The sequence below is a fragment of the Trifolium pratense genome, linkage group LG5 (assembly GCF_020283565.1).
Source record: "Trifolium pratense cultivar HEN17-A07 linkage group LG5, ARS_RC_1.1, whole genome shotgun sequence".
Lineage (NCBI taxonomy): Eukaryota > Viridiplantae > Streptophyta > Magnoliopsida > Fabales > Fabaceae > Trifolium > Trifolium pratense.
Window position 1 is genome coordinate 6,581,342 of NC_060063.1, and position 23,783 is coordinate 6,605,124.

A 23,783-nucleotide genomic window follows, 5' to 3' on the forward strand; every position below is an offset into this window, starting at 1 on the left:
TAGATCCTCTATCAAGTTGTCCAAAAATCCAGATATGCAAGCATATTGATGTGAGGATATCACTTCCTTAGAGATCTCACTAAGGAAGATGTGATTGAGCTCAAACACTATAACACTCATGAACAACTGGCTGATATGCTTCCCAAACCCTTTAAGCTTAGTTTGTTTTGCAGATTAAGGGAGGACATATGAATGTATGGTTTGTCTACCGTAAATTGATTTATGTTTTGTGAAATTCATTTTTAAGGGAGAGTTTGTTAGATAACTTATGTCATGCGCAACTTTGCTTATCGAGCTTTGCCTTGGCTGAGTGAATCTAGGGGTGTGTTTAGAAGTGTTTATGTATTGAGCCTCTTTAGTTTATGTCTTTGTTTTGGGTTTTATTTTGTAGCCTATATAAGGCATTGTAACTCTGTTTGGAATTCAGGAGACATAACCCACTTTTAGCAACAATCTCTTGAGGGCGTGAAATCTTAAAACATTGGTGAAATTGATTTTATTTTTTTTCCATTCGATGCCTAATTGGAGAATTCCGTCCGTTGTATAAGTAGCGGACATAGATATTTTAGGAATTTAGCAAGGTGCGTGAGAAAATCTAGGAGGTGCCAAAAGAAGTTCACCAAGTAATGAACAAAGTCCAAATACATAACTCAAAATAATTATGTTATCTCTGGCCCAAATACATAACCCTAAATAAAAGATAAACTAACATTGCCTCTTGCTTGTTTTCACTTTTCATATGTGCGGATATTTATGATATAAGTAGCGGACATCGATATTTTAGGAATTTAGCAAGGTGCGTGAGAAAAGTTAGGAGGTGCCAAAAGAAATTCACCAAGTATTGAACAGAGCCCAAATACATAACCCAAAATAATTATGCTATTTCTGGCCCAACTACATAACCCTAAATAAATGATAAACTAACATCGCCTCTTGCTTGTTTTCACTTTCAATATGTGCTGCTGCTATCTCTCTCTCTACTATTTCTTTTTCATTTTTTTTATTCCTTATTCTCTCCTCTTTCTTCCTCATGCTCATAGATCTAAAACATTCATGGAGTTTAAATGTTCGAAGATGGCCAACAAAGGGTTAGAATACTCAGATCTGAAAGGAAAGTGAAGAAATAAAAAAAAATTTGCACTGCGTTTTTTGGACCAGACGATTTTGGGAAACCGATTCCGATTATCTAGTTAGAGTGGTTCCTTCTAGTTCTTACGAGCTCATTTTTTTTTTATCAATTTTTAAGGCAAGCACTTTTTTTTTTTTTTTTTTTTTATCAATTTTTAAGACAAGCGGTTTTAATAATCAGACCAAACCAAATTAGATCACGATTCACGGTTTAACCCGTTTAACCAGCCGGTTTGGTTTTAAAAACATTGGTAGTAAATAGTAGTAACCCATTTTTTTTATTACAATGAGCTGAAGATCAAACTCAATATCTAAAACATACTACCCAAATCTTTCGTGATGAGATGAAACCTGATCGCTGGGTAATAACCCAATTTCTCAATATTCACATTCCACTCTCTTTACTCCATTCAAAACACTATACTTCCCATTTCCTCGTCTTCGCGACTGAGAAACACAAATGAAGATTCCAAAGACGATGACGATGGATGACAGTAGCAGCAATAATCCAAACTCTTCATCTTTTCTAATCCAAAACTCTGACCTAATTCTTCCATGGCTAACCCATCAACAACTCGCTAATCTCTCCTTAACTTGCAAATCTCTCCACAATCTCACCAAAACCATAACCCTAATTCGCATCTCCGATGCTTCTAGAACCTTCGAGAATTTCCCAATCCCATTCCACAACAACAATCACAATTTCCACAATCATACTTATTCTTACTTTCTCTACACACCTTCACTCATTCTCTCTCATAATCTCCCTCGTTATCAACCATGGGGATGGAAGGTTAGTTCTGTAATTTCACCAATTCCGGTTAAAACGGTCGATGAATCGGAATCAGTGAGTTTTGTTGATGTGGTTGGGTGTGAGTGTGGTGAGGTTTGTGATGATGATGATGGGTGTTTGTGTTTTGATGGTGGGGACAGTGATGTTGGAAGAGAGTGTGGGGTGGGTTGTTCTTGTGGGAGGGAGTGTGGGAACAGAGTGAGTCAAAATGGTGTTAGGGTTAGGGTTAAGATTGTTAGGTGTGAAGGGAAAGGGTGGGGTTTGTTTGCTGATCAAGTGATTGCCAAAGGAGAGTTTTTGTTTCAATATGCAGGTTAGTGATTTTGGAATTTCATTATTATTTAAGTGCATGTTAGTTTGATTCTAGAAACATAAGATTGATTGTTATATGTATGTTTTATAGTCTATGAAACACAAAGATATGAATTTGCTATGAAACACGACACTTGTAGGTAATTATAGAATTTCATTATTCTTAAGTGCATGTTTTTGCTTGATTCTAGAATGATGAAGTTGATTCTTATATGTGTTTTAGTGTTTTATAGTAGAAATGGTTCTCATTTGAAGCTGAAATTCGGAGTTTTTTATGTCTGTATAATAGAAGTTGATTCTTATTCTCGAGTTGAATTGATTTTTACTCCGAGAGTTTCTAGTTCAAAACGCAAAACATGTAGATTATTTTGGAATTTCATTATTAATTTAAGTGCATATTTGATTCTAGAATCCTAAGATTGATTGTTATTTATGTTTTAGGATATGAAACACTGACAAGTTCTATAATGATTTGAGGAAATTGAATAATTGAATGTAACCGCACATGTTTATTTCGTGTCGGAACTAGACAGACCTTCAATGTGAAGTGTTGGTGCTACATAGGTCTTGTAAAGGTACAAATTGAATCTTTGACATATTCTTGCGTTAGTTGTCTTTTTGACGTGGTTACAAACAGGTGCCAAGTTGACTCCTTTTTGGGGAAGAAATGATTTTTCCTCCATAATTAACTCTAACTTGAATTTGGAATTTGGAGTTTTTGCCTCCTTAATAGAATTTATAATTGTTTCTACTTTCTAGAATCATAAAGTTGATTTTGAAGTGTTTTAGTGTTCTCAAGTATTTGTTTTTCCCCATGAATTTATTCTAACTTGAAGCTGAAGTTTGAAATTTTTGCCTTTATAATTGATTTTTAACGTGAAATTTGTTGTTCAACTCACTTTTAGGTATGTCTATCTAAATTCCAAACATAAATCATTAATAATTTTACTTTCAACTCCCTTTTAACTTTTAACTAAATTGATGTTTTCAAAACCAATTTTCAACATTACCAAACCATTCAAAAGAAGCTAAATCTGTAATTAAAACAGGCATTGTATCTGTAGTCATTTGCCTCTTCCTGCTGTTAATTTGAATGGTACTTGATTGTGTTTGTTGACGCTAAAGAATAATGTAACTTGTCTCTATTGTCAATATCGCCACCAAATTAGCGAACATAGCGTAGTGCCCTGTTGCATTGAATTTTTTAGTAGCTGATGTAGGCTGTTGCGGCTAAATAGAGGCCCCTACAGCGAAGTTCATGTAAAAATCCAAACATTATGCCACCAACTTATAGTTGTTCCATATTTTGTTTTATTGCATTATATTGAGTTTGCATACTGTAAACAATGTATTTTGATTACTAGTTATGAATATGTCTTTAGGTTTTTGAACTCATCGGTTTTTGAGCTTGTACATGTGTATGGTACTATGGTATGAAATTATTAAGTTGACTCCAAGTCCAACTAGGGGATTCCAGTCCTTCCATCTTTCACTCTTCAGTAATTATGAACCTTGTCATTTGTCAATTTTTCCAACGATTTTAAACATTATTAACCTCTTTTGTGTGTTGAGTTGGGAACTTATCTTGTGATTTGTAAATATGTCTTATCAAATTAGAATTGTTATGCTATGTCTAGCATGGTCTGGTCAAATAAGGTCAACATCTATTTTCTGGTTTTTCAACGGGTTTGAACCTTGTTATTATGATACTATGATTCATGAATTTTACTTCTTACACATGCTATAATGCCGTCTATCCATATTGTCAAGTAGAATAAAATCTCTTTATATTATGAGAACCTTCCCTTGAATGATATGTTAGAGTTCTCACTTCAACCTGAGCTGTATTCTACACTAATTGGTGAATTATTGGATCTGAAATTTCTATGTAAAGAATCTCTTTCTAGGTGCTCGTAGCAATCAAGAAATTTTACTACAGTAGCAATGCGGCTTCTTTGGTTTTGGCCTTTCGGCAACCCACTTGGACGGCAAAATCAATATTTCATATGTTGAGTAGGAATATTTCAAATCCATACATATAAACTGCTTGTAGACTGGTGCTGTGGAACAAACTGATAATTTGAGAACGTCTCCTCTTATGAAGGAGAGTAATGCAAAACAATTTGAATATAAGTTAGTAGTTAAGGTAGGACCTTTGATATTTTGACTAAGATAGGGAATTGAAAGGCACTATATTTTGATGATGGTAACCCTAAGATGCCAAGTTTATTAAATATATGAATGTACTAAATATTTGTCTGAACATTGGAAGAAACTAACTTCTAGTGTTTGCTAAATGTTAAGGTGATTATCTCTGATAGTTTTTTTGATTCTTATGGTTATGTTTTCATGCATGACTTATTCTTTTAATACCCACATGAATGCTTGTAATATTAATTTGTGGTTTCCTGTGTGAAAAAGGTGAACTATTGACAACCAAGGAAGCACAGAGGAGACAACAATATTATGATGAACTGTCATCACGCGGTCGTTTCTCTGCCGCTCTTTTAGTTGTAAGAGAACATCTTCCATCTGGAAAGGCATGTTTGCGATTGAACATAGATGCAACAAAAATTGGAAACGTTGCACGGTTTGTAAATCATTCGTGTGATGGTGGTAATTTAAGCACAAAGCTAATTAGAAGTTCAGGATCTTTGTTCCCCCGCCTTTGCTTCTTTGCTTTGAAAGATATCCAAAAAGACGAAGAGCTTACTTTCAGCTATGGAGAAATCAGGAAAAGGTCCAACGGGTTGCCATGCTACTGCAACAGCCCTTCTTGCTTTGGAACATTGCCCTCTGAAGACACTTGAAAGTTGAAACATGTAGGAATTTTATTTTGGTAATAACTTATAATGACATGCGGCGGGGCCTAATTTTGGGGGTTGATGTTGTGTGTATTAGGAAAAAGGTAGTTTTCATGAATTTGACAATAGTTCATAGCATGCATTGCAGTAGCAGCCATGTAGCACTGACACTATTCAGATTGTAGGTGTGTTATGTGTCCTACACATGTTGGTTTCCGGCACTGACTCAATACTAAAACTTGTGTTCACATTCAATCACTTTCTTTTCTTTAATTATTATTGGAGCTAGTGTCGTATTCAGTATCTGTATTTCATGTAGCAGCAATCGCCTTAATATTCTCATAACAGTTGTAAGAGTATTATTTAATTACTGATATCTTTTTGTTGAGTTTTGGTTGCATGAAATATGATTATCCTCTGATAGTAATTCCAATCAAGGCATTTTTCATTACTGATGAAATTTACTCACAATTTTATGTCTACTCCTAAGAATTATTTAAGTTGATTTAACATTTTGAAGCTAGGATGTAGGACTTGGAAATTATAATAAACCAGAAACGATTTTCAAATGTTTGCTGGATTTATATATGAGCATTATCCTTGAGAATAATGTTATAGGGGATAGATGATGCAATAAAAGAAAAAAAATGGAAACTCATTGATGATGATGATGGTGAAGTAATATTGTTGAAAACTTGCTGAATCATGCTTTCTTTCTTAGTTATCTTCCTCATAATGAGAGAACCAGGAGTTTTGAAAAGGCTCTAAGCTGTGTGATGAGGGTGCCGTCTCCATTGTGGGGTCAAAACCAGGGTTGAAGTTGTTCATGTTCATGAGGTGTTGGTGCAACCATATGAATTGTTGGAATATACTGGCTGCACTGCTACGTTGAAGTTTGGCTGATGTAACATCTGAGGCTGCTGCTGGGGTGTTGTTTGAAGAGCATTTTCACATGTAAATCCTCTTTTCATCAGCTCAGTTTCCATCATTGAGATCTCCGCTTTTGCTGCCACCTGGATTGCCCCCATAAGGTAAGTTATTCAATTTTCATACATGAATAAAAAGTTTTGTGCTTCTTTTTGTTTATAATATTTACTTTTTACCTTTATATTCTGTTTTTTGTTGAAAAGTAATTAAATGGAGGTTAATTTAATCTAGGCATTCAATTTTTTTTATTGCTTTCATCTAAAGTGAATATTCGTTTTAAAGAGTAAAATAAGACATTTCCATTGTTGATGAGAAAATTAGTAGGTGATATTTCAAGACATTTATGACTTATTATGTATGTATATGCAATATCATTTATGTTACTTACAAATTTTAAAATGTCTTATTAGTTATTTTATTTTCAAAAGTGCACTGTTTACTTTTGTAGCACCGACACTTTTGATGGAAAGTGAAGTGTCTGGTATCCAACACCAACACCAACACAATACTGACACATGTGATTACATCTAATTAATCAATTTTGTCGCATTATTATTATTGGTGCTGATGTGTCAATATCAGTGTTATGTTTGTATTGGTGTTTCATCTCAGTTTACTTTTAATTAATTATGAAAAAATATATATGTACCCTGTTTGAAATGTATTGTTAACTTTTTTAGCAGAAAATATATATGTATTCTGTAAATGGTTTATTAAAGGTAAATAGAATCTGCAAAAGCTAGAGATAGATAAATATTCTACTCAACCTGTTGCTGCAAAGCAAGAATGGTGGACACATAACCATAAACCTGATCAGATAGCCTAGTCTGAGCCTCATAGGATATAGTAGCCACTGCTTCGTGGTGGTGGTTTGTTGAAACATTGGACAAGAGCTTCGACACATTGTTAGCATCAAACACTTTGTGCACAGCCGCAAAGCTAGCTGCACCTTGTTCTATACCAAAGTAGGGTGCGATGATACATCCACTAGTACACTTCTTCTTCAAGTACTTGCAAGCCCCACATGACACCGTTATCGCTACCTCTTGTGTTGCTCTTGCATGGCTTGCTATGCAACATTGGTGCCTTTACTGCGCCTAGTTCCCGAACTAACATCACCACCTTGTGACTCAGCCATAGAAGATCACAGACAAATGCAGCTGATACAAAGTTGTAAGACTACATAAAACATTAATCAATGATGTGACTATGTATAGTTGTAGTTGCATATCAGAATTTAAAACATTGTCAGGTGGTTGTTTTTATGTGAAGTTTTGTGAGGAGAGTGAACGTTGGTCATGTCATGTGAATGTGGTTGCAAGGTGAATGATGTGGTGTGTTTTTTGTTATATATGCGAGAAAGAATGAGTTTAAGATTGTTGAATGAGTGTGTGAATAACAAGCGGTAAGGGGGTGTATATGATGCGATAGAAGTACTATTTATTGTCGTGTATGTTAGATTCGTGTTTTTGAGTATAATTGGTTTTTCTTCTAGATTTGATTTTGACATCTTTTTAGAATTTTAGAGTATAATTTTTTTCCTTCCAGAATTGAATCCAACTTGAAGTTGAAATATGGAGTTTTTGTTCTCTGTAATAGAAGCTAGAATTGATTCTAGAATCACAAACTTAATTCCTATGTGTTTTAGGGCCCGTTTGTTATAGATTAAATACTAGAAGCTATTTCGGACACATTTGTTATAAATTAGAAGAGCAATTTGCACATTTATTAACATAGATATTCATTGTTAGAGATTTTAATATAATAAGAATCACATATTTTTCCAAAAAGATATGTCTCAAACATGATTTTAATGCGAAGCTACTCAAAATAGCTTCTCATTTTAAGCTTTTGTTTAAATTTTATTTCCAGAAAAAGTAGTAAAAGGATGAAATACATAATGATTTTTTATGCGAAGCTATTTAAACCAATTTCTCATTTGAAAGCTTTTTTTTAATAAATATTATGACAAATAGAAGACACTATAAAAATCATTTTTCAAAAATGCTGTAACAAACAGGCCCTTAGTGTTTTAAAGTAGAATTGATTTTCCTTCCAGAAATGATTCTAACTTTTGGTGTTACTTTGAATGGGACTTTCTTGTGTTAAATAATGATAAAGATAAAGAATAATGTAACTTTGAGTACTATATATTCAATATAGCAACCGTAGAATCTGGTGTAACGCAACGCCTCCCTGCAATATCATTTATGGTAGCTAAATAGCAGACAAAATCTCTATATATTCAATATACTCTAGAACACTAAAACATATAAGAATCATCCACCCGACAATGTTTTAAATTGTGATCTCCAACCACAAACTATATATAGTCACATCATTGACTAATGTTTTATGTAGTCTTAAAACATTGTATCAGCTGCATTTGTCTGTGATTTTCAATGGTTGAGTCACGAGGTGGTGATGGTAGTTCGGGAACTAGGCGTCGTATATGTGCCAATGGTGCAAAGCGAGCCATGGCGAGAGTAACACAAGAGGTATTGATTACAGTGCCATGTGGGGATTGCAAGTTCTTGAAGAGGAAGTGTACTAGAGAATGCATCTTTGCACTTTATTTTGGTACAGACCAAGGTGTAGGAAGCTTTGCGGCTGTGCACAAGGTGTTTGGTGCTAGCGATGTGTCGAAGCTCTTGTCCAATATTTCATCTAACCACTGCCACAAAGCAGTGGCGACTATATCCTATGAGGCTCAGACTAGGCTATCTGATCCGGTTTATGGTTGTGTGTCCACCATTCTGATTTTTTTGATAAGCGAGCAACAATCTCCTTAATATCCTCATAACAGTTGTAGGAGTGTTATTTAATTACTGTTTTGTTTAGCTTTGTTTGCATAAAATATGATCATCCTGTGATAGAAATTCCAATCGAGGCATTCTTCATTACAAATGAAATTTACTCACAATTTTATGTTTACACATAAGAAGTATTTAAGTTGATTTAACAGTTTGATGCTAAGATATAGGACTTAGAAATTATAATAATCCAGAAATTTTACATTCCATCAAAATTGATGACAAAGGAAAGGGAGCTGATTAATAGTTTTATGTAGAAACGATTTTCTAATGTTTGTTGGATTTATGTATGAGCATTATCCTTTGAGAATAATGTTATGGGTGATAAATGATGCAACAAAAACAGAAATGGAAACTCATGGATGATGATGTTGGAATAATATTGTTGAAAACTACCTGAATCATTCTTTCTTAGTCTTCTTCCTCATAATGAGAGAACCAGGAGTTTTGAAAAGGCTCTAAGCTGTTTGATGAGGGTGCCGTCTCCATTGTGAGGTCAAAACCAGGGTTGAAGTTGTTCATGTTCATGAGGTTGTTGGTGGAAGCATGAGTTGTTGGCATATGCTGGCTGCACTGCTATGTTGAAGTTTGGCTGCTGTAGCATCTGATGCTGCTGCTGGGGTGTGGTTTGAAGAGCATTTGCACAAGTAAATCCTCTGTTCATCAGCTCAGTTTGCATCATTGAGACCTCTGCTTGCATTGCTGCCACCTGGATGGCCATAAGGTAAGTTATTCAATATTCATAAATGAATAAATTTTTTTATGCTTCTTTTTGTTTATACTATTTACATTTTGCCTTTATATTCTGTTTTTTGTTCAGAAGAAATTAAATGGAGGTTAATTTACTCTAGGCATTCAATTTTCTGTATTTGTTTCATCTAACGTGAACATTTGCTTTATAGAGTAAAATAATACATTTCCATTGTTGATGATAAAATAGTAGGTTATATTTCAAAACATTTTTGACTCATTATGTATGTGCATGCAATATCATTTATGTTCGTACGTTAGATTGTCTTATTTTCTTTTTTTGGCACGGACACTTCTGATGTAAGGTGTATTGTGAAGACTGAAGACTAAAATACCATGTATAAAGTAAACATAAATTCCATCAACATACTTAAATACTTAAAAATAGAAAATATCACAAAATTAAAGGGACATTCATACTTAATAATTATAATAACCTTTGTCATTTCCCATCAAAATAGGTTTTAAATGAAGACTAAAACATTCCATCAAGTTCTCCCATTATCCCCAATTGATGCTTCTTTGCTCTTGTTATTGCCACTGCCAACCTATATCAAAGGTTGTCATCAGTAGGCTTAATATAACGCTTAGAGCAGAGTGGTGAAAGAATGAACATAGTAGAGCGATGAACTGCTATCACGCCGCTATTCACCTGCAATTCTCAACTGCTTCTCTAAATAGTGGTTCGCGACCCTCTGGCGCAGCGAAGAGGGGGTCGCCGCTATGCTATACCTCTATAGCACGCTATTCACATCATAGTATATATGTACTATCTTTGAAATTTTTTAACATTTTGAGCAGAAGGTGTTTTTAACACTATTGTATTATTATGGAGTAGAATTCATAAATTCTTTACCGAAATTGGAGTGTTTCTGTAAATGTAGTTGATACAGCCATAGAAAATCAGACAAATGTAGTTGATACAACTATAGTTGTTTAGACTATATAAAACATCAACCAATGATGTGATTATATACAGTTGTGGTTGCCGATCACTATTGAAAACACTGTCGGGTGGATATTTATATGTGATGTTTTGTGAGCGGAGTGAACGTTGGTCATGTGAATGTGGTTGGCAAGATGAATGACGGGGGCGAGATTTTTGTTGTATATGTGAGAAAGAAAGTTTATGGTTGGTGAGGGAGTGTGTGAATAGAACACGGTAAAGGGGTGTTTACGATGTGATAAAAGTACTATTTATTGCCGTGCTTGATTGATGTGTGAATAAAATATTAACGTGATGAGAAAATGATGGTTTGCATGAAGTTTACCTAGAAAGGTTGTCTTTGCGGAGAGTACAAGAACTGCACAGTGTTTGCTTCTTTTACCGTGTAGAATTGAAAAACCAAGACATGCGTGAGTTTTGTTTATGGCTCTGTAATAATTGAGTTTTTCCTATAATTGATTCTGCAATCATAAAACTTTTTGGATATATGTTGCCTTGGCGTTTCTCGCGTTCCAGGGTTGTGGTCATGAATTTTGTAAAGCAACAAATTCAAACTTTGACGTAATTGTGCATTAGTTTTTCTAGCTTCTGTTAATATAGCAAGAACTCAATTATTGCATTACGATGAACGAAACCCACACATGTCTTGTTTTTCCATTCTTCGCGGTAAGAGAGGCAAAGACTGTGCAATTCTTGTACTCTCCACAAAGACAACATTTCCAAGTAAATTTCACGCAAAATATCATTTTCTCATCATGTTAATATATTATTCACGCGATCAAACAAACACGGCAATAAATAGTACTTTTATCACATCGTAAACACCCCTTTACCGCGTTCTATTCACACACTCCCTCACCAACCATAAACTTTCTTTCCCACATATACAACAAAAATCTCGCCCCCGTCATTCACCTTGCCAACCACATTCACATGACCAACATTCACTCCACTCACAAAACATCACATATAATCGTTTAATTCACTTTTGTCTGAAATCTATTGTTGAATTCACTTTTACCTAAATGTATAAAAACATGAATCACTTTCATCAAACTGAATATAATTAAGGAAACTAAATCTCTTTCGTCAAACTGAATATAATTATTTCTTTAACATAAGATATTTAAAACAGGCATTGTAGTCATTTGCCTTTGTGTTACTTTGAATGGGATTTTCTTGTCTTTGTTAATAATAAAGATAAAGAATAATGTAACTTTGAGTCTCTATAGTCAATATAGCCACCATAGAAGTTGGTATAGCGGCTGGTGTAGCGCAACGCCTCCTTGCGTTTTTTAGTAACTGTTGTAGGCCGTGGCAGCTAAATAATAGACAAAATCACTCTATTTTGAAGTAGAATAAAATCATGGTACATTTTGATTTGCCATTTTGACAACCTTTCCTTGAATGATAATGATTGAGTTTTACACAGAGTTGTATTGTATGCTAATCTGTAGCTTGTTAAGATGATGGTCTATAGGTCAAGGGTGAAGTCTTGTATCTAATATTTCTATGTAAAGGATCTATTTTTAGGTGGTATAAGTAATCAAGAGATTTTACTATAAGTGGGAAGGCACATATCTTCAACCCTGAATTTATTATATTTATGTTTACTCATGATAATTAAGTTCGTTTATCTGCTTCATGCTAGCTACGTAGGATTTAGGACATGGAAATTATAATAATCCAGGTATGTTATATTCCATTCCATCACGAGGCTTAACCAAGGAAATTGATGTGATGCATAGTTTGTTGTAGAAACAATTTTCAAATGTTTGTTGAATTTATATTTAACCATGCATTATGCTTGAGAATATTGTCAAGATAAAAGGATGTCACAAAGAAACAAAAATGGAAACTCGTTGATGATAATGGTTAATTAATATTGTTGAAGACTTGCTGACTCATTCTTTCTTTCTTAGTCGTCTTCCTCATAATGTGACAATCTGGAGTTTGAAAAGGCGCTAAGCTGTGCAACGAAGGTGCCGTCTCCATTGTGAGGTCAAAAACCAGGGTTGAAGTTGTTCATGTCCATGAAATTGTTGGCGGAAGCAGATGAGTTGTTGGAGTATGCTGGCTGAACAGATACATTGAAGTTTGGCCTCTGTAGCATTTGATGCTGGTGTGTGGTTCGAAGAGCACTTGCATATGCATATCTGCGATTCATCAGCTGAGATTGCATCATTGAGACCTCTGCTTCCATTGCTGCCACCTGGATTGGCCTTAAAGTAAGTTTTTCATTATTCGTGCATAAATAAAATTATTGTTGCTTCTTTTCTTATACCTTTTTTTTTGGTGGATTAAAGTAACCACTTATATTCTGTATTTTTTTGAAAAGAAATTAAAATGTGGTTACTTTAATCTTGGTAATGCAATTTTTTTTTTTATCTAAAGTGAACTTTTGCTTTGAATGTATTTTCTAACTTTTTTTAAACATTCCGAGCTGAAATAACGTTTTTAGCACTTGTATAATGGATTATAATTCATAAATGCCTTACTGAAAATGGAGTTTTCTGTACATGGTTTATTAAAGGTGAATAGAAGTTGCAAAACTAAAACTATAGAGATAGATTAATATTTAACTCAACCTGTTGCTGCAATGCAAGAATGGTTGACACACAACCGTAAACAGGATCGGATAGTCTAGCCTGAGCCTCATAGAAAATAGTTGCTGCTGCTTCATGGTGGTGGTTAGTCGAAATACTGGACAATAGCTTGGACACATTGCTAGCACCAAACACCTTGTGCACAGCCACAAATCTAGCCGCACCTTGGTCCCTACCAAAGTAGGGTGCAAAGATACACCCACCACTACACTTCCTCCTCAAGAACTTGCAAGCCCCACAAGGAGGTATAACCGATTCATCTCGTGTCGCTCCTGTCATTGCACGCTTTGCAGCATTGGTGTCTTTGTTACACGTGTTTCTGGAACTACCATCACCACGTTGTGACTCGGCCATTGAGAATCAGAGACAAATACAACTGATGCAACTACAGTTGCTATACTAAAACATCAATCAATGATGTTGGTTTCATAACAAAAACACAATTTAAAACATTATATGCTGGGTGTTTACATGTGATGTTTTGTGAGGGGAGTAAACGTTGGTCATGTGAATGTTGTTGGAAAGGTGAATTATGTTGTGAGTTTTATGGTGTGTAAATGAGGAAGCGTTTATTGTTGGAGAAGGAGTGTGTGAATATCACGTGGTTAGGGGGGTCTATATGATGTGTGATAAAAGTAGTAGTTATTGGCGTGTTCGTTAGATTGTGTGAATAAATTATTATCATGATGAGAAAGAAAATGATGGTTTGTGTGAAGCTTACTTGGAAAGATTGCCTTTATGTAGAGCACAAGAACTGCGTACTCTCTGCTTCTCTTACTGTGTAGATTGGAAAAACCAAAGACGTGTGTGGGTTTCATGGTTATGGACTCATCCAAGATTTCTTTTTTTTTTTTTTTTTTTTTTTTTTTTTTCTGTTTGTAGAAATATACAATACACTTAACTATACTTTAGAATCTTTAATGTGTGATAAATATATCAATTTTGCTATTTGTTTTAGCTTCTTTTACAATATTTTTAATAATCTCTCAAACATGATTAAAAAAAAAATCATTAAAATTTCGAAAGATATAAATGAGTTGACATAAGCAGGGATAAAAATTATTGACCAAAAGCATTTGAAGAACTGTTATTTGAAGAATTACTTTAAAAAGAGTAAAACGAAATAATAGATTTATAGCGACCTAAAACCTATTTAGTCCTACTCTTAAATATTGTTTTCCTTTTTATTTATTAATATCTGGTTATTAATGGTCTCATTGATTTGATCTCCAATCTGAGATTTTTAAACTTTGCCAAAAACTAGAGAATTAGTACAATTTTTAGATGAGACATTCAAATTTAGAGAAACTTCCATATCGGATGCGAACTAGAGGTGCATAGAAGATTTATTGTTGCAGATTGTGAGACAAGGTGACGTTTACTGTGGATAATTGCTCAAATTATCTGATGATGGGAAAATTGCTTTTGATGTCCAATAACCAGTATTACCAGTTTTTTAAAAACATTTGTGTGCCCATCACCTACAAACTTTAATATCACCCTATGTGTCCATAACTTCTGTTTATAAACATTTGTCTGGCCAATGGCCACCACCACTAACACAAAATTTTATTATTCAACATCATATTAAAAAAATATCAAACTGTAAAACTGGCAACAGAGAGACCTATCGAAGAATTTATCATACAATAGTAACAAACTAACATTAACAGTCATGATTTTAATCGAGAGAGGGTGGAAGAGAAACATTAATTGTCCAAAATAAGAGCCTGAATACCCAAATTATCTTCACCATGAGCCTTAAGTGACACATAAAGCTGTTGAGCAAGTGTCAACACAGGGAAAGCAATCCCATATTCTCACATTCTTTCAAACAAAACCCGAAATCCTTTACAAAATGACTAACATAAAACCCTGCTTTAAAGGGTGCCAAGCTCGCCCTTTACCCATTAGCCTTTCTCTCTATTACTGCTTTTTTCCATCTTATTACCACTAACATTACCTTCAAAGTGATTTCTTTTTCAAGATATTTTATATTCCACCATGAGGCTTAACCAAGGAAATTGATGTGATATATAGTTTGTTGTAGAAACAATATTCAAATGTTTGTTGACTTTATATATAAGCGTTATTCTTGAGAATAATGTTGTGAAAATAAAGGATGTAACAAAAGAAACAAAAATAGAAACTCATTGATGGTAATGATAGTGAAATAATATAGTTGAAGACTTGTTGAATCATGCTTTTTTTCTTAGTGATCTTCCTCAAAATGAGAGAACCAAGAGTTTTGAAAAGGCTCTAAGCCGTGTGATGAGGGTGCCGTCTCCATTGTGAGGTCAAAACCAGGGTTGAAGTTGTTCATGTTCATGAAATTGTTGGTGGCAGCATATGAATTGTTGGAATATGCTGGCTGAACGTTGAAGTTTGGCTGCTGTAGCGTCTGATGCTGCTCCTGATGTGTAGTTTGAAGAGCATTTGCACCTGCAAATCTTCTGTTTATCAGCTCAGTTTGCATGATTGAGACCTCTGCTTGCATTGCTGCCACCTGGATTCGCCATAAGGTAAGTTATTCAACATTTATGCATGAATAAAATTCTTGATGCTTTTTTTTGTTTATACTTTTCACTTTTTACCCTTATATTCTGTTTTTTGTTGAAAAGAAATTAAATGGCGGTTAATTATATCTAGTAGGCATTCAATATTTTTGATTTGTTTCATCTAAAGTGAACATTCGCTTTAAAGTGTAAAATAAGACATTAATTTTTTATCGAAAATGGATTGTTACTGTAAATGGTTTATTAAAGGTAAATAGAAACTGCAAAAGCTAGGGATAGACAAATATTCTACTCAACCTGTTGCTGCAAAGCAAGAATGGTGGACACACAACCATAAACCGGATCGGATAGCCTAGCCTGAGCCTCATAGGATATAGTTGCCGCTGCTTCGTGGCGGCGGTTAGTTGAAACGTTGGACAAGAGCTTAGAGACGTTGCTAGCACCAAACACTTTGTGCACAGCCGCAAAGCTAGCTGTACCTTGTTCCCTACCAAAGTAGGGTGCGAAGATGCATTCACTAGGACACTTTTTCTTCATGTACTTGCAAGCCCCACATGGCACTGTAACATCACGTTGTGACTCAGCCATAGAAGATCACCGAAAAATGTTGTGATATAAGTATAGTTGTAAGATTATGATATAAAACTTCAATAATGTTGTGGCTATTTATAGTAGTTGTTGTAGATCACAATTTAAAATATTGCGTGTGGATGTTTATATGTGATGTTTTGTGAGGGGAGTGAACGTTGGACATGTGAATGTGGCTTGATGTGGCAGGCAAGGTGCATGACAGGTTGGTATTTTTGTTGTATATGTGAGAACGTGTTTAAGGTTTCTGAGGGCTTTTGTGAATAGCACGCGGTAAGGGGTTGTATATGGTGTGATAGCAGTACTATTTGTTGTTGCCGTGTTTGTTAGACTGCGTGAATATAATATTAACGTGATGAGAAAATGATGGTTTTCTTAAAGTTTACTTGGAAAGGTTGTCTTTGTGGAGAGTACAAGACTGCACAGTCTTTGCTTCTCTTACCGTGTAGAATGGAAAAACCAAGATTTACGTTAGTTTCTTTGATTGCTATGTAATAATTGAGTTTTTACTTCATTATTAGTAGTTAAAATTGATTCGACAGTCATAAAGTGCTTGTTCGGATATATGTTGGCCATCATGAATTTTGTAAAGCAGCAAATTAAAGTTTTGACGTAATTGTGCGTTAATTGGCTTTTTGATGTGGTTCCAAACAGGCACAAAGTCGGTTCCTTTATGGAGTAGTATTGATTTTTCCTCACAATTAGTTATAGGCGAGTGCTATGGTGAAATAGTTGATTAAGTCTTTCACGGTGCAAGACTAACTTTCTCCCTTGGATTAAAATGTTCCTTAATGGTCTCACAACACATGAATTTTCTCTCTCACTAATTTACTTCATTCTCTCTCCTCGTTCACCACCAAATTCTTAGTTCTTACCGTCACTGTTGTGCCGCCCAAAACAGTGCACCGTCCGTAAACTTAAATCTGTCCATCATCTAAGATTAAGATCTTTGAAAAACAAATAAGTTAGATTCAACAAGGTTGATGGTTTTACTTCTTCAGGTCGTGTATCATTTGACTCTACAGATTTGGTCCAATTTCTTTTTCTCATCTCGTTTGTCTTCTGCTTTAGCCATGGCGTGGCTTGAATAATCACAGCCTTTTTCTCATCTTGTTCTTAAGAAATTTCAGTTAAAAAGTTTCTCCACTCTTTCGCTTCACTATCTCTCATTTTATTAATTAGTTTCTTCAATTTGATTAGGGATCCAAAATTTTCATATGGTTGGATATTTATCTTTTTTTCATTAAAAGGATTAATTAGTTTAAAGGGTCTTTTGTTTCATTTAGCCAAATGTAAATGTATTGGTAAACCAGATTCATGACAAAGGGGATGAGTGAAAAAGGGCGGAGGAAGAAGAAGAAAAAAAGTTGTGTGTAGAGGGTGTATCATATTTATGTATAGATAGATCAATCTAATGATTAATATTTACTTGTGCACCATGAAACATATGTCTCACTATTGCACGTTAGCCAAAGCCTTAGTTATAACTTGAAGATGGAATTTTGAGTTTTTGCCTCCATAATAGAAACTAGTATTGATTCTAGAATCATAAAGTTGATTATGATGTATTTTAATTGAATTGATTTTTCTTCATGAGTTGATTCTGATATGTATTATTAGTGTTCTTGAGTCTAATTGTTTTTCCTTCCAAAATTGATTCCTACTAGAAGTTGAAATATGGAGTTTTTGTTCTCCATAACAGAAGCTAGAATTGGAAAGTTAATTCCATTGTGTTTCAGGGCCTGTTTGTTATAGATTAAAAAAACTGATTTTTACTTTTTATTTCTTAAAATGGTTTTTATGAGAGCTTACTCAAAAATAGTAGAAGCCATTTTCAACTCATTTGTTATTCATTGAAAGAGTAATTTTCCAATTCATTAACATGGATATTCATTATTAGAGATTTTAATATAATAAATATCACATTTTTCCAAAAAGATATCTTTGAAAAATTATTTTTACGAGAAGCCACTCAAAATAACATTTTATGTCGGTGATGGTAGGTACCCCTAAGATGGTGAGGTTATCAAATATATGCATGTCAACTAAAGATTTATATTGTGTCAAAAAAAAAAAAACTACAGATTTATATGAAAATTGGTAGAAACTACCTTCTAGTGTTTGCTAATGTTTAAGTGATTATTTTAATCCCCATGTGAGAATTGTTGTAAAATTAATATGTGGTTATCTGTGTGTAAAAGGTGAACTATTGAAAAACCAAGGAAGCACAAACGAGACAACAAATTATGATGAATGGGCATCGCGTGCAAGATTCTCTTCTGCTATTTTAGTTGTAAGGGAACACCTCCCCTCAGGAAAGGCATGTTTGAGATTGAACATAGACGCGACAAGAGTAGGAAACATGCACGGTTTGTAAATCATTCATGTGATGGTAAGCATAAAGTTAATTAGAAGTTCATGAGCTTTGCTCCCCCGCCTTTGCTTCTTTGCTTTGAAATTGAAAGATATCCAAAAAATGAAGCTTATTTTCAGCTATGGAGAAATCAAGAAAAAGTCCAACAAGTTGCCATGCTACTGCGACAGCCCTTTTTGCCTTGTAACATTGCCCTCAGGAGTCACTTGAAAGTTGAAAAATATAGGACTTTTTATTTTAGTTTTAATGAGATGTGACGGGATCCTTCATTTGGGGGTCGATATCGTTGTGTATTAGGAAAGAGTAGTTTTCATGAATTTGACAATAGTTCATAGGCATTGTAGCAGCAGCTATGTAACACCGAAACTGCATATTGAATGTGTGTCTGGTATACAAATCTGACAAGACACTGGCATTTTTGGCTACATTCAATCACTTTTATTTTCTCTAATTTTGGTGTCTGTGTCAGAACCCTGTGTGTGTTTGTGCTTGATAGAGAAACAGTCTCATTAATATCTAATAACAGTTGGAACAATGTTATTTAACTACTAATCTCTTTATGTCTATACTTGTTTAAATGAAATATGATTATCTTCTAATCGTAATTCCAATTGAGTGAATCTTCATTACTATTGCTATCTCATTCTGATATGATTATCTTCTGATAGTATCTTCAACCCTGATTTTATTAACTATATTTATGTCTACTCATGAAAATTATTTAAGTTCATTTAACAGCTTGATGCTAGCTAGGATTTAGGACTTAGAAATTATAATAATCCAGTTATTTTATATTCCATCATGAGACTTAACCAAGGAAATTGATGTACATAGTTTGTTGTAGAAACAATTTTCGAAAGTTTGTTGACTTTATATATAAGAGGAGTGCTAGCAACACACTCTTTAATAAACACACTTCAACACACTCTCTTTTATTGGTTGAAATTCACATGGGTCCCATAAAATTTATATGGGTCCACATTTTTTTATGGGACCCATGTGAATTTCAACCAATAAAAGAGAGTGTGTTGGAGTGTGTTTGTTAAAGAGTGTGTTGCTAGCATTATTCTTATATATAAACATTATCCTTGAGAATAGTGTTGTCGGGATAACAGATGTAACAAACGACACAAAAATGGAAATTCATTGATGATGATGGTGAAGTAATATTGTTGAAGACTTGTTAAATTATGCTTTCTTTGTTAATCATCTTCCTCATATCAACATCCTGGAGTTTTGAAAAGGCTCTAAGCTGTGAGAAGAAGGTGCCGTCTCCAGTGTGAGGTCAAAACCTGGGTGAAGTTGTTCTTGTTCATGAAATTGTTGGTGGAAGCAGATGTTGTTGGAGTATGCCGGCTGCACAGATACATTAAAGTTTGGTTGCTGTTGTATTTGATGCTGCTTCTGGTGTGTGGTTTGTAGAGCACTTGAATATGCATATCTCCGATTCATCAGCTGAGATTGCATCATTGAGACTTCTACTTGCATTGCAGCTACCTGCATTGGCCATAAGGTATGATTTTCATTATTCATGCATGAATAAAATTCTTGTTGTTTCCTTTTTATACCCTTTTGTTTTTCTATTCTGGATTTTGTTGAAAAGAAATTAAAAGGTGGTTACTTTATTCTTGACATTCAACTTTTTTGATTTGTTTCATCTAAAGTGATCATTTGCTTTGGATGTATTTTCTAACTTTTTTTTCTTTCTAAATATTCCGAGCTGAAAAAACATATTTTAACACTCTTTTTTAATGGAGAAGAATTCATAAATGCCTTACTGAAAATTGAGTTTTCTGTAAATGGTTTATTAGAGGTGAATAGGAGATGCAACACTATAGAGATAGATTACTATTTTACTCAACCTGTAGCTGCAAACCAAGAATGGGATCAGATAGCCTAGCCTGAGCCTCATAGGATATATAGTCACCGCTGCTTTGTGGCGGTGGTTAGTCGAAATGTTGGACAAGAGCTTCGACACATTGCTAGCACCAAACACTCTGTGCTCAGCCGCAAAGCTAGCTGCACCTTTACCATAGTAGGGTGCGGAGATACATTCACTAGTACACTTCTTCTTCAAGTACTTGCAAACCCCACATGGCATTGTAACCGCTACCTCTTGTGTTGCTCCCGCCGTGTCTAGCTTTGCAATATTGGCACCTTTATTATGCCTAGTTGCCGAACTAACATCACCACCTTGTGATTCTGCCATAGAAGATCACAGACAAATGCAGCTGATACAACTATAGTTGTAAGACTATGATATAACACATTAATCAATGATGTGACTATATATAGTTGTTGCAGATCACAATTTATAATATTATCACAATTTAAAACATTGTCGTGTTGGATGTTTATATGTTATGTTTTGCGAGGGGCATGAACGTTGGACATGTGAATGTGGCTGGCTAGGTGATGACAGGGTGATATTTTTCTTGTATATGTGAGAAAGGAAGAGTTTAAGGTTTGTGAGGGTGTTTGTGAATATCAATGGGTAAGGGGGTATATATGATGTGATAAAAGTACTATTTGTTGCTGTGTTTTGTTACTTGTTGCCGTGTTTGTTAGATTGCGTGAATAAAATATTAACGTGATGAGAAAATGATGGTTAGCGTAAAGTTTATTTGGACTGGTTGTCTTTGGGGAAAGTACAAGAACTACGCAGGCTTTGCTTCTCTTGTAGAATGGAAAAACCAAGACTTGCGTTAGTTTCATTGAAGGATATGCAATAATTGAGTTTTTACTTCATTAACACTAGCTAGAGTTGATTCTACAATCTTAAAGTGCTTGTTTTGATATACGTTGGCTTGGTGTTTCTTGCGTCCCAATGTGTTGTCATCATGAACTTTATAAAGCAACAAATTCAAGCTTTAACGTAATTGTGCTTTAATTGCATTTTTGACGTGGTTCCAAACAGGCACGAAGTTGGTTCCTTTATGGAGTAGAATTGATTTTTCCTCACAATTAGTTATAACTTGAAGAAGGAGTTTTGAGTTTTTGCCTCCATAATAGAAACTAGTATTGATTCTAGAATTGTAAAGTTGATTGTGATGTATTTTAATGTTTTTTAGTTGAATTGATTTTTCTTCTAGAGTTGATTCTGACATGTTTTAGTGTTCTTGAGTATAATTATTTTCCTTCCAAAATTGATTCCAACTTGAAGTTAGAATCGGAAAGTTAATTCCAATGTATTTTGAATTCATTTTTTATTAATTCACGAGCACTACTATTCTCTACCAATGTCCCTAAATATTTATGGGGTGAAGCTGTCTTGACAGCTGCACATTTAATAAACCGTATGCCATCCCGTGTTTTGAAATTTCAAACTCCTTTGCAAAGTTTCTTGAAATATTTTCCAATTGCTTCAGTTCTATCTGATTTACCACTTAAAATATTTGGATGCACGGCTTTTGTTCACGAACACAAGCATCTTGGTAAACTTGAACCCCGTGCAATCAAATGTGTTTTTATTGGTTATTCATCTTCTCAAAAAGGTTATAAATGTTTTGATCCTAATACAAAGAAAATATTTGTAACAATGGATGTTACTTTTTTTGAAAACAAACCTTTTTTTGGTAATGATCATCTTCAAGGGGGGAAAACAAATGAAGATTCTTCTGAATTGTTTGAAAACTTAATTATCTCAGAAGATGTGTATATATCACATAATTCTGTTCCATGTACATCTGCACCTAAAGAAAATGCCTTGGAAAAATTAGATGAACCTACTCCTTCCATGAGTAAGGATCAATCAGAATCCGAGGCAACAAATCAAAACAATGATCAAACAAATGTTGTTTCTGAAATTAATCAAAATGCACCAAATAAAGATCCTTATAATGAAACAGAAAAAAGATTTGAGGAAGGAAATCCAATTTGGAAAGGCAAATTTTATGTCAGAAGAAACAATGATCAAGTAGTAGAAGACCTTGTTCCTCAACTCAGCCAAGAATCTGAACCGAGTGAAAGTCAACCGACTCAGACAGGTAAATATCTCCTTGATCCTAATTCTTTATATACCGATCTTGATGTCCCCATAGAACTTAGGAAACAATATACTGATCTTAATGTTCCCATAGCCCATAGGAAGCCAGGCAGACCATGTACTAGGCACCCCTTGTCTAACTTTGTATCATATTCAAACTTGTCTCCCTCTTTTGCTGCATTTACTTCTAATCTATCTAGTGTCAAAATTCCTAAGAATGTACAGGAGGCTCTAGAAATTCCAAAGTGGAAGGAAGCTGTTTTTGAGGAGATGAAAGCTCTTGAAAAGAATAAAACTTGGAGTGCCACAACTCTGCCTGCAGGTAAAAGAACCGTGGGATGTAAGTGGGTGTTCACAATAAAATACAATTCTGATGGATCAATCGAAAGGTACAAAGCTCGATTGGTTGCAAAAGGATTCACTCAGACCTATGGCATAGATTACTCAGAGACCTTTGCTCCTGTTGCAAAACTTAACACAATCAGAATACTCTTATCCCTTGCTGCTAACTTAGACTGGCCTCTCCATCAGCTAGATGTCAAAAATGCTTTTCTAAATGGTGATTTAGAAGAAGAAGTATATATGGATTATCCTCCAGGTTTTGAAGAAACCTTTGGGTCACAGGTGTGTAAACTAAAGAAGTCCTTGTACGGATTGAAACAATCTCCGAGAGCTTGGTTTGAAAAGTTTACCCAGTCTGTGAAGAAACAGGAATATACTCAAGGACAAGCAGATCATACTTTATTCATAAAGTCAGGTCAAAATGGAATGATAACTGTTTTGATAGTCTATGTTGATGATATTATTCTTACAGGTAATGATGAGATAGAAATGGAGAGATTAAAAAGAAACTTAGCAGCAGATTTTGAAATCAAAGACTTGGGTCCCCTCAAGTATTTCCTTGGCATGGAAGTAGCAAGGTCAAAGAAAGGAATTGTTGTTTCTCAGAGAAAATATGTTCTTGATCTCCTACAAGAGACAGGTATGAGTGGTTGTAAGCCTGCTGACACACCGATGGACCAAAGTGTCAAACTTTGGGAGAAAGGGGACACACCAGTTGACACTGGAAGATATCAGAGGTTGGTTGGAAAATTAATATATTTGGCTCATACTCGTCCTGACATTGCTTTCTCTGTTAGTGTTGTGAGTCAATTCATGCATGCACCATATGAAGAACACCTTGAAGCAGTGCACAGAATCTTGAGATACTTAAAAGCAACTCCTGGAAAAGGGTTATTCTT

General features: G+C 34.6%; 6 protein-coding genes across 15 annotated transcripts; 2 read left to right on the plus strand and 4 right to left on the minus strand.

The window, feature by feature from the left end:
• Positions 1 to 935: 935 nt before the first annotated feature.
• Positions 936 to 19,123, plus strand: LOC123883899 (histone-lysine N-methyltransferase SUVR3). Of its 10 annotated transcripts, XR_006800537.1 has the most exons (8): positions 950 to 2,234; positions 4,655 to 5,055; positions 5,759 to 6,068; positions 6,413 to 6,481; positions 9,193 to 9,501; positions 12,396 to 12,701; positions 15,296 to 15,601; positions 18,385 to 19,123. XR_006800537.1 is itself a non-coding variant. In XM_045932854.1 (2 exons), exons 1-2 carry the CDS (start codon positions 1,589 to 1,591, stop codon positions 5,041 to 5,043), a joined length of 1,035 nt encoding a protein of 344 aa, XP_045788810.1. In that variant the 5' UTR covers positions 949 to 1,588; the 3' UTR covers positions 5,044 to 5,404. The 10 variants fall into 10 exon arrangements, 1 of the variants encoding a protein (XP_045788810.1); XR_006800544.1 differs by lacking the exon at positions 6,413 to 6,481 and having other exon boundaries at positions 936 to 2,234; positions 9,220 to 9,501; XR_006800541.1 differs by lacking the exon at positions 6,413 to 6,481 and having other exon boundaries at positions 949 to 2,234; positions 4,655 to 5,141.
• LOC123885949 (LOB domain-containing protein 20-like) lies at positions 5,868 to 7,102 on the minus strand. The gene is made up of 3 exons (XM_045935285.1): positions 7,057 to 7,102; positions 6,732 to 6,919; positions 5,868 to 6,050 (listed from the first exon to the last, which is right to left on the minus strand). Exons 1-3 carry the CDS (start codon positions 7,100 to 7,102, stop codon positions 5,868 to 5,870), a joined length of 417 nt encoding a protein of 138 aa, XP_045791241.1.
• On the plus strand, positions 8,367 to 8,756 carry LOC123885950 (LOB domain-containing protein 20-like). The gene has a single exon (XM_045935286.1). The coding sequence runs from the start codon at positions 8,367 to 8,369 to the stop codon at positions 8,754 to 8,756; it is 390 nt and encodes a 129-aa protein (XP_045791242.1).
• LOC123885951 (LOB domain-containing protein 20-like) lies at positions 9,274 to 13,433 on the minus strand. Its single transcript, XM_045935287.1, has 2 exons — positions 13,062 to 13,433; positions 9,274 to 9,486 (listed from the first exon to the last, which is right to left on the minus strand). The coding sequence occupies exons 1-2, from the start codon at positions 13,431 to 13,433 to the stop codon at positions 9,274 to 9,276; spliced, it is 585 nt and encodes a 194-aa protein (XP_045791243.1).
• Positions 15,292 to 16,183, minus strand: LOC123885952 (LOB domain-containing protein 20-like). Its single transcript, XM_045935289.1, has 2 exons — positions 15,893 to 16,183; positions 15,292 to 15,585 (listed from the first exon to the last, which is right to left on the minus strand). The coding sequence occupies exons 1-2, from the start codon at positions 16,181 to 16,183 to the stop codon at positions 15,292 to 15,294; spliced, it is 585 nt and encodes a 194-aa protein (XP_045791245.1).
• Positions 19,124 to 19,772: 649 nt separating the features above from the next.
• On the minus strand, positions 19,773 to 20,766 carry LOC123885953 (LOB domain-containing protein 20-like). The gene is made up of 2 exons (XM_045935290.1): positions 20,434 to 20,766; positions 19,773 to 20,054 (listed from the first exon to the last, which is right to left on the minus strand). The coding sequence occupies exons 1-2, from the start codon at positions 20,764 to 20,766 to the stop codon at positions 19,773 to 19,775; spliced, it is 615 nt and encodes a 204-aa protein (XP_045791246.1).
• Positions 20,767 to 23,783: the final 3,017 nt, after the last annotated feature.